The sequence below is a fragment of the Pecten maximus genome, chromosome 17 (assembly GCF_902652985.1).
Source record: "Pecten maximus chromosome 17, xPecMax1.1, whole genome shotgun sequence".
NCBI lineage: Eukaryota > Metazoa > Mollusca > Bivalvia > Pectinida > Pectinidae > Pecten > Pecten maximus.
Genome location: NC_047031.1, coordinates 8,290,105 through 8,301,343, shown reverse-complemented (window position 1 = coordinate 8,301,343; position 11,239 = coordinate 8,290,105). Strand labels below are relative to the sequence as shown.

General features: G+C 36.8%; 1 protein-coding gene across 2 annotated transcripts; it reads right to left on the bottom strand.

The window, feature by feature from the left end:
• Positions 1-284: 284 nt before the first annotated feature.
• LOC117315891 lies at positions 285-4,830 on the bottom strand. 2 transcript variants are annotated; one of them, XM_033870306.1, is made up of 4 exons: positions 4,219-4,830; positions 3,901-4,027; positions 3,770-3,788; positions 285-3,123 (listed from the first exon to the last, which is right to left on the bottom strand). In XM_033870306.1, the coding sequence occupies exons 2-4, from the start codon at positions 3,969-3,971 to the stop codon at positions 301-303; spliced, it is 2,913 nt and encodes a 970-aa protein (XP_033726197.1). In that variant the 5' UTR covers positions 3,972-4,027; positions 4,219-4,830; the 3' UTR covers positions 285-300. The 2 variants fall into 2 exon arrangements, with proteins under 2 accessions (XP_033726197.1, XP_033726196.1); XM_033870305.1 differs by having other exon boundaries at positions 3,901-4,830.
• Between the last annotated feature and the right edge of the window lie 6,409 nt (positions 4,831-11,239).

Sequence of the window (11,239 nt, the reverse complement as noted above, 5' to 3'; positions counted from 1 at the left end):
TTAGGGTAGGTAGGTAGGGATTTTTTTTTTTTTTTATTTTTTTTTTTTAAATAAATAATCAAATGTTCATATTTGAATATTTATATATGCTGTATATATCATTTCAATATCATTATATTTCAGTGTTTGATCATTCTTCTACTAACTTCATTTTGAAATGCAATGTATTGGGAGATGAAAATGATATTAAAAGTATATCAAACTTTATTTGCAGTGTTTGTTATCTCTTTTCAGATAATCTCAAATAGGAGCATCATATTAATAGTCAGAACAGTAAAACCATGTCATTATAAACGCAGTTTATTGAGAGTTTCCACTCTTCGATTTTTTTCCGTATGGACGATAACATGGAGGCTGTTCATGTTCGAGACATTCTAGACACACGGGCAGAACAGTTTTATATTGTTTCTTTAATTCCTGATCAACCTCCCCATCACAACCACCACAATAGTAGCACAAATCGAGTCGTCCAAGAGATGCACTGTAAAATGGTACTTCGATGGGATTAGCGCAGGTGAGGGTCATTCTAACCAATGCTTTGCCATGAAGACCGTGGCCAGGGGGTGTCAGAGGTGATCCACATGTATATATGTATTCGCTCATTAGTTCCGCAAGTTGCAGTTCCTGTCGGCCAGAGAACTTTAATTTACTGTACACAACACGTGGCTTGCGGCACTCGACACAAGTTACAGAGGATCTTGCGGTCTGTGCTGAAAATGAGAAGTCTCCCTCCAATTCATTTTCAGAAATGAAAGATGTTTTAGGCTGCCTTTTTTTGGGAACTGATCCACATTTCGTAGTTGGGGTCACAGTAGACTTCTTCATATCAACTGTGTTCGTTGGCATCAAGTCTGCAGTTTCAAGACCTTTCATCTCATTGTAAGTCATGTAGTGATCAGCATCTCTCAGAACAGGGTCTTGAAGCCATTTTGGACGAGTGGAATTGGGGATTTCCTGTAAGCAGCAAGCTGGGTTGTCACATTTTCTAATCTGGAAACTATACTGTCTTTCCTGGCAATGTACTTCCTTCCATGCAACATATGCAGGAACTTTCTTGGTGTGTACTTTCTGAAGCTTATCAAGATCCATCTGAGGAAAAAGCTCTCGCAGGTGTCGCTTTAATACATCAATCGCTTCATCTGTAACTGGATCTGATGCTACAATGGGGTTTTCTTTCAATTTTAACCGTCGAAATCTGTTGCTGATTAGTGCTTGAACTGGCTCAACTGATTGTGTGTACAAATTCCGTAGTTCCGGTTTCTTTGAAGCCATCTCTCGTATTTCTTTCATGCTACCACATTTACCCAACATCCTTTCGCTGTCAACATCTAATGATACTCTTTCTAAGGCACAGTTCTGCAAACCTAAATTGAGTATGGACATAACCCTTTCTGCAGGATTTCTCCAGCTATGTCCCGGAGCACATCTTCCAGCTACAAGAAGATCAAGGTTGTGCTCCTTGAACAAACAGATACTGGCACATTTGACACTTTCAAGCGTGTTCCTGTGGTCTACACCACCATCAGTGTACTTAAGTAGAACTTGAAGACTCCTTCCAGCGAGACGCTTTGAAAGTGATGCAGCATGTCGGAATGGATTTGAGGTTTGAAAGACGGAATCATTTACGGTAACCGAGACCTGTCCTCTGACAAATGACTTTTCAACTGTATCAGGAATGTCACACTCTAGTATAACTGAAGGTGTTAATGATGACTTTGTCATATCATGATCAGCCGCAACTAGGGTTGTTGAAGTCGGTGCTATGGTTTGCTTTCCTCTCACTCCAGTGCTGACAGAAAAACCTTGTTCCCCAATCGGCACCTTTGCCTTGTCATCACAGCTAAATAAGGCAACAGAGACTCCCTCTTTCTGTAATTCAATTGCCATTTCCTTCATGTATTTAAAAAGAGCATTGCAGTAATGTTGATCGGGGTGATTCATCCTTAGCTGACGCCTCTGTATTTTGTACTGCACATCAATCTTTGATGTAAAGTTCCAGGCTGATTTAGCGTAGGGGTTTCTGGGAGCAAATTGCAGTCTGACTAGACTTTTTGATGGAATCAGTGTCATTTCTGGACATCTTTGACGAGCTTTTTCAATCATATCACTAAGGGATATCCATTCTGAGAGGTGAGAGGTTCCTTGTCTGCGTTCATCTGCTGCTGTGGATTCTTCAACTAAATCGGCTAGGTGCTGAAAAAAGGTATCAAACTTTTCCGATGGTCTGCCTGGATTGCAATGTCGTAGATCAGCAATGAGGTCAGTCTCGCCCAAAGAAATCAGACGTAGCCTTTCTTGTGTGTCAGGATGTTCAGCTGTTGTTGCATCCATAGTTAATTCCTTATAGATGAAGTTCAAAATCATTGGAGAAACATGAGCAATGTTGTTTATCTTCTTCTTGAAAGCGCGTTTCATTGACCTGGTGTGAAACTCACAAAAACTGTCTTTATTTGTCATAACAAATTTTGCCCCATCTACCAAGATCTCTTTCTCACTTCTTTGTAGCTTTGACTTTACAATACACACTGTTGATGTTGCACTTCCCCCAGGTGAAAACTTGTAGACATCAACAGGGACAGATAACTGTAAGTCCTCGAGAAACCGTAAACGTTGCAAGGCACTTTCAAATGGGACTTTAACATGTTTACTTTCATCAAAAAAAACAAATGAACCCTCTTCCTTTGTCTTTAATTCTGCATCAAGGTTTAGATATTTCTCATTAATTTCTCTTCCTGGCTGTCTATGCTCCACTGTTGTGTTTTCCCCCACTGTTCTTACAGGGTGTTCAAGTTCGTGATTAAAGTTCATTTCTTTTGCTTTGTTGACAAGATATGTTTTGTATGAAGAGAGGCAATCAGCAAGACCTTTAATGTTGTCATGAACTTCCTTCCATGCTGGGGTGCTCTGTGTTACAGGTTTCAGCAGCAAGCTATACAGGGCTTGACTATGGCTTTCTAATTGATCAGCTGATAGATTTTCTTGTTTTATTTTCTTTTTTCTTGTGTCATTGAAATTCTGATATTTATCAAAGACCTTTGGTACACTAACAACACCTTTGCGTCTGCTTTCACTGTTGATCCTGTCATGGTGGTTGGTGATATACCATAATGCATTGCAGAGTACCTACAACAACAAAAGACATATTTACAATATAACATATTATTTACAAAACCTCCAGTATAACCTGTATGATGTTTTTCAATCTCATGTTAAAAATAAATATTGTGTGCATATTTTTATTTTTATAATATATTTAAATGATCCACCATTTTAACAGTACTTTTGTAAACAATTCATTTTTGTGCATGTTTAACTTTCAAATTCTTATTAATTTTGTACAACATTTTAATTTTACAAATTAACCTGTATGTAAAGAAGGCAAATTAAAATAACCACAAGACAAAGTATTAAAGATCAAATTAAAAAAAAAAAAAATGAAATATTGACACAGATTAAGATTCCAAGATATATATCCACAGAGCAAAGTTAGTGTTTTTAGTTTTTATAATATAGATCTTCTAGTATTGGCTATGGCTGCAGCACTTCTTCATCACACACTGGATACCATTTGTGGAATAGTGCGAGTCAGATTTATATATGTGCACTAGATATAGGGACAGGAAAGGCAGCATTCAAGACAGAGTTTAAAAGCAAAACTGAAGGCAATTTTGAGATTACAATGAGTTAAAAACACATAGCAGGTTTAATATATAGATATACATATTAAACTACTATTCACACCACTAGAGTTTAAATAGACAATACGAACCTCAATGTGTCCTTTAATCCTGCCACAAGAAAGATATCATTTAAACTATATATATTCTAACATCAAATATTTGATATCTTAGACAAGTATTAAAATTGAGTATATTAAAAAAAGGGGGGAAATAAACAAACCTGTACAATATAAGGTCCATCAGTGTTGACATGTGCTTTGGGGAAATCGACTTTACTCGTTTTGAATTCATCTACCAGTCCATTAAATAATTCATCTTTCTGGTTCAGACCTTCTTTCACTCCAGAACTATGCAAAATACAAAAATTCCAGAATGAATGTTCTGAGGATGGTATAGTTCAGTATCATATTATATCAACATATTTGAATTATTTCTGACTGTCAGGATAGTATACATATGTTTGGGCTGTTCCCCTTATGCTAGCAGGAACATGACATAGTAAATGCACACTAAGTACTGTTGTTTTAACATTACATACCTTCGTTCCTTCTTTTTAACGAAATCTCGACCCCCTGCCATCAAGAGCTCAAAGGCATTGATTGTTTTTTGTGTTGCTTGTTTGGATGAGTCCTCGATCTTCTGTTTAAGTTCCTCTACCTCATCATCGCATCGACAGTGATATTCCAAGCTCTTCACATTGAAATTCATAACGTCGCCAACAGACAGCCCTGGTCCAACCTCAAAGGTAGTCGACTGTCCAACCTCCCTCCCCAATATAACACAATCACCTTTTACAATTTTTTCGTGATATCTATAAAATATATCTCCACATAGCGTTGTATGCGGCAGTGATGTCATAATTCGCTTTTCGTCCATGTGTTTACATTTTTTTATCGTCAGTGCCAAAACAGACGACGGCGTGCAAAAAGCCGCCATGTTTTTTGAACATCGAGGTCATCAATACGCTTTAAAACCAGTGCCCGTCATATACAAGCGTTTATAAGACTTGGGTGTGTATAATAATAAAACGGAAAACGGGCTAAATTTACGAAAATTTCCGGATTTTCAGTATTTCAAACAAAAACAATTAGGGTCGGTGGCCTAAAATTAGGGTCGGTCGGGAAAGGGGAAACACAACATTTTTTTTTCTAGGCCTTATATCAATTTCTGTAAGTATGGTGGGGTTTCAAAATTACTACTTTTCTTTTGAGGATGTGTTATAGAAGTTATAGATGGATAAAAAAAACAAACACAAGCTCCGCCAAAGTTCGCTTGACAGAATTTAGATTTCTGCTTCTAGCATGAATTATTCTCCCAAAATGCCAAAACGTGTCACCAAAGATTCAACATAATCTATGTTTCATGTCAAATTAAGTCGCCACTTTAAATTCTTGACTTGAAGGTGAGTACTGTTCCGACCGTCTACAGCGTCACGTGACCAAGACATTGGCGTGACACGTGATCACTCTTGACATCTTACGTCCCACATCTAACCATGCATTCAGTTCAACAAAGTGGTTCGTCTTGAGGTCAAGATTTTCATACCAAACATCATTTTATCAATCATGGTGACTACAATAGCACAACGGGACTTGTGCAAGTCTATAATGCATTGAGACTACATAATGAGCTAAATTCCCCCTATAGCCTAGTCTACAGGAAACAGATTTTATTTACCGCGGCTGAACGTAAGTATTTATGTCAAGGCCGGAAGGATTATAAAAGGTTATTGGTATAACGGTATCGGAAGACCTTGGATAAAAATGAAATACCTCTGGTATTCGTCTTGGAATTTAAGGAATTTCAAGTAATAGGCTTTTTAATTACAGTAGTATTTCTAAACACATAAGTATATGTATTACTGTACTTAACGGAAACCGGATCAAAAAGATTGTATACTTTGGAGTTTCGAGTACGTCGTTAGCTTTTCTATCTGTTAAATAAACATATGAATAAGATAAACAATATCTATAATTAGATTCCTTTTATTACCGCGGATAGAGCGCGGCCGGCCACTTAACACAGGCGAAGATCCGAGGTGCGCGGTTCGACGCTTCCTACCTGTGTCGGTTTGTGTTTCTCGAAAGGCTGAGAAACGGGCCGATCTGGGCTGTTGTGTGTTTATCCTTGGGCAAGACCATAATTGCTCTGGATGGCATGTGACGAGCCTCGCGTATGTTGTTCAGTGAGGTAGTCACCAACTACTACAATGAGACAACGTCTCAAAATGACCCTAGCTGTTCACGGGGCTATAAAACCAGCTAACAAACAAACAAACAGACATACAAACAAACACAAACAAACAAACAAACAAACAAACAAATAAACAAACAAACAAACAACCAAACACTGCAGTTGTTTAAGCAATAAACAGCGGTTTTAATGTTGTTATTGTCGATATGGCAGCAGGATGTATGGTGGGCAAATGGCTTGCCCAACATACATCTTGCTGCCATATCGACTATAACAACATTAAAACCACTGTTCAATAAGTATATTTACATTGTCTTACAATTTCCGTCAACTTTGAAAAAAAAACTGAACCAACAAAAAAAAAACCCGCCTTTTTTAATGTCACATGACCCACTGGGTGTTATAGCCTGAGGCACTGGGTGTTATAGGCGTATGGTGGCAACTGCCTCTTAGAATTTTGTCAATGAGGAAATGCGGAGCAAATGTAAATATTGTAACTTGGCTTCTTGAAGAATGCGGTCGTATATGAAGTTTATCTCGTTAAATGTTGCGGGCGATTAAGAAAGAGGGAGAAATTCAGTTTAAACATATTTTATTTGCATTTAGAAAGACAAGAGGATAAGTCAGGAATGTGTTTCCAATTTCTCTCATAATGCAGATATATTTTACATAACAATAGTCACTTCATGACCATTTTTTAGAATACAAACTATTGTTATTAAAAAAAAAAACATGTTTATCTATATATATTTTGCCATATTTACATAGATACGAGAGGTGTGTGTGGTGATCGTGTGTTGTGTGTGTGTGTGTGGTGATCGTGTGTGTGTGTGTGTGTGTGTGTGTGTTGTGTGTGTGTGTGTGTGTGTGTGTGTGTGTGTGTGTGGTGATCGTGGGGGGGGGGGGGGGGGGGTTAAGGTTGAGGGATGGGGATAGTAGGAGAATTTTACTGTTGATACTTTCAGTATGTATAAGAGTAAAGATTTCAAAATGGGATTGATATGGATATTGGGAGGCCTTATATATTGAGGTGGAAAGAGAAACTGGAGATTATCTGACATTCTCAGGAAGTGCTGTGTAGTTACTAGTTTTGGTAATAGTTTATGTCATTTGGGAGAGATATTCAAAACATCCATACTAAGTGTATCGAGAGTAATGTTTCCTTCTTACCGTCCTTGTTCTATATCAAGTTCCATACCTACCTGCAGGTAGGGCGTAAGAATTGTACCTGCTGCCCCCACTGCATGATCGTAAGAGGCGACTGAATTTGAGATCTTATCTTTTCTCTTCTTTCTGAACAACTTTCCTCTTCCTAATGTCTCGCTTGACAATGCCTCACTTTTGGCCTTTATTTGAGCGTTCGCCCCTGTGAGGAAGGCTTTGGGTTCTGTCCCTTCGCCGAGACATACCAGAGTCTTTAAAAATGGTAGTTGCTACCCATGCTTATCGCTCAGCACTTTGGGGGCGGGACGACTGGTTCGCCCGTTGTCAGTATAATGTGACCGGGTGGGGTGTCCTGCTGGGTGTCTTCGGCGTTATGCTTCAGTGGGTAGCACTATAAATCGGCAAAAGTTCCGGCCTATAACAAGGAGACTTAACACAAACATACCGCAGCTCTCCCAAAACACACATACGCACTCACCACACGAATGCATGTCGCACGCACGGGAGGCCGTCCTTAAATGATCTTAGCTGTTAATAGGACGTTAAACAAATAAAACCAAACCAAACCAAAAGTTCAATACGCATGAAGGGGGCAGAAATCGGACTAATGGCTCCGCTCACCTTGCCCCGCCCGTCCAACTTCCATTTACTTCAATTAGAAATGACTGTTTTCAACAAATCGCAAAATCACATTTCATTTAAATTTGTCGCTGCTGTATGACGTAGGTTTTTTTTATTTGTTTTATCGTTAATCATTTTAGATGAACAACAAATACAATATTACACGTCACAACACATTCTTCCATCCTTTCATCACCATCATCATCAGGTATGACGTAGGTTTTGAAAAAAAGGCGATATTTCACGGCTTCGCCGAAAATGAAATCGGGATGTGTCCGTACTGTATATAAAGAAGGGCTAACACTTCCAAAAGGTGATGCCAGAAAAAAAATCTGATAAATTACCGTAATAGCCACCAAAGCCGATCTATGATCCTTGCAAATCACCTGGGGTACATGTAATATTAAGAGCCGACGTGAACGATATTTACACATTCCGTTTTTTCTCTCCTTAAGCTGTTTTTAATTGAATTTCGCCCCACGGCTTCTCATTTGTATCTTCTGACTATTTTGCACCAAGACTCACCTTGGTGTGAACTCGACCTCTAGTCTTGTCGCACAAGCTACAAATATCTGATTGAGTTGAATTCGTACCAAACAAATATATATATTTACAAAAAATGTCAATTTTGGCCATGACAGTGTCGTGTGGAGGTCAGTTTTGAAAAGAACTTGTTATATGTTTTAAACATGCATTCATGTACATGTTTTTATTGTCCGCAAATTTTTTCAGCAAGTGGATTGGACACAAGTTGTGTCAACTTACTAAATCACTCCACTCAACAAACAAACATCCATGTGCGTTGTATACTTGTAACATAGCAACACAATTAAATACCGTATGTTTCCCGACAACCCGGTTATATTTTCCGACAATGCGGTTATATTTTCCGACAATGCGGTTACATTTTCCGACAATGCGGTTATATTTTCCGACCATCCGGTTATATTTTCCGACAATGCGGTTATATTTTCCGACCATCCGGTTCCATTTCCCGACAATGCGGTTACATTTTCCGACAATGATGTTAAATTTTCCGACCATCCGGTTATATTTTCTGACAATGCGGTTATATTTTCCGACAATGCGGTTATATTTTCCGACAATGCCGTTATATTTTCCGACAATGCGGTTATATTTTCCGACAATGCGGTTACATTTTCCGACAATGCGGTTATATTTTCCGACAATGCAGTTACAGTTTCCGACAATGTGGTTATATTTGGCCACCTGGTTATAGTATCCAACCAGCCGGTTATATTTTCCGACCACTCGGTTATATCTTTTTATAGCACACAAATTGATCTATAAAAGTCTGTGTTCCTTTTGGGTATTTGAAGAAATAATACTTACAACTATTGAGTTGTATATACGAGATTTTTTTTTTATTTGAGCCTAGTTCAGTATTATAATACCATGCTTAGAGATGAAAATATTTTCGCGGATACATTTACCGATTTACACTGAAATCCTGTATTGTTCTCTTTACTTGGTCCTGCAACTTTAAAGTAGGAATCTTACTTGTCCTCCAATGTAAGACTGTAATGACCAGAAATCATACAAATCTGAAATCATACAAATCTGAAATCATACAAATCTGTAATCATACAAATCTACAACAAGAATATGTAACAATACAAATCTGAAATCATACAAATCTGAAATCATACAAATCTGTTATCATACAAATCTGTAATCATACAAATCTGTAATCATACAAATCTGTAATCATACAAATCTACAACAAGAATATGTAACAATACAAATCTGAAACATAAAAATCTCTAACATACAAATATGTAATCATACAAATCTGTAATCATACAAATCTGTAATCATACAAATCTGTAATCATACAAATCTGAAATCATACAAATCTGTTATTGTACAAATCTGAAATCATACAAATCTGTAATCATACAAATCTACAACAAGAATATGTAACAATACAAATCTGAAATCTAGCAAATCTGTAATCATACAAATCTGTTATTGTACAAATCTGAAATCATACAAATCTGTTATCATACAAATCTGAAATCATACAAATCTGTTATTGTACAAATATGTAATCATACAAATCTGAAATCAAACAAATCTGCAATCCTCTTTAATCATACAAATCTGTCGTCATAAGCAATATGTTACAATACAAATATGTAGTCATACAAATATGTCACATACAAGTATGTCACATACAAATATGTGACATACAAATATGTCACAGACAAATATGTCACATACAAGTATGTTACAATACAAATATGTAGTCATAGAAATATGTCACATACAAGTATGTCACATACAAATATGTGACATACAAATATGTCACAGACAAATATGTCACATACAAATATGTCACATACAAATATGTCACAGACAAATATGTCACATACAAATCTCTAACATACATATCTGTAATCATACAAATATGTTATTGTACAAATCTGTAATAATACAAATCTGTAATCATACAAATCTGTCATCCTGCAAAGCTTATAAGATGTATCTTACATATATGTACCACACGAGTATATATTCAAACGTCTTATTTATATGTTAAAAGTTGTAATTTGTAGTTTATATTATAAAACAATAAAATAATGTTTTAAATTTGAACGATGGTTGGTTGGCTGTGAGACGCATGATATATGATTTTAAGAGCACGCGGCATGTACAGTATGTGCGATTACTGGACATCAGGTGAATGACCGCTTAATCGCTTCCGGAGACAAACACACCATTAAGTGTATGTCATTAGCCGCGCGTGCAACGCATCATTTGGATATATCCTTAGTTTGAAGTGGATTTTGCTGGTTTATTTTTTATTTAATTTTCTAATCTAAATTATGTACTTTTTGTCGTATTTTTGGAGTTAAACTGACAAGGAATATATGAAGAAGCGGTACATTTGTTTGTGGAGCACATTGGCTGCTAAAGTGATGGAAAATTAAAGCGAATTAAAACCTATCATTTTTCCTATCCACAATTCGAGCCAGTTTTAATTAAATGCCTTGTCAATCTTACACATGTACTATTATCGTGATTTTTGTTATCAGAATCCCGCTACCAGAACAATTGAACGATAAAACTGAAACATTTAGAAGATAAAACATCTATTCTAATTACCAAACCCCATCCGTCTGCCTAGGACAGCCAGACACTTTATTTATCCGAAATGAAAAGCCCTTCAACAAAGACTGCCACAGACTAATATTGACAAAAACTCTTCAAACGACCAGAAAAATGGTTTATGTAAAGAGATGTCCTGAATTCTCCCAGTAACCTCCCCCATTTGCATTCAATCTTGATTTTGTTTCGTCTTTAACTGTATACCTGCATTTTGCATTTACCGCTACATCGACCAATCACATACTTCATCTTGACCAGTAACGCCACCTGTCGCGTCATATCCGGGTCCAAAAGAAAATTATACGGCTATGCCGAAAAAATGATGATGATATTTGATATATTTTTATGTATTATATTATTATATGTATATTTGATTATATAAATATTGTAAGAACCAATACCGTAGTTATCCATAATTGCAATTAAAAGGGGGAATCTATCCACTAATT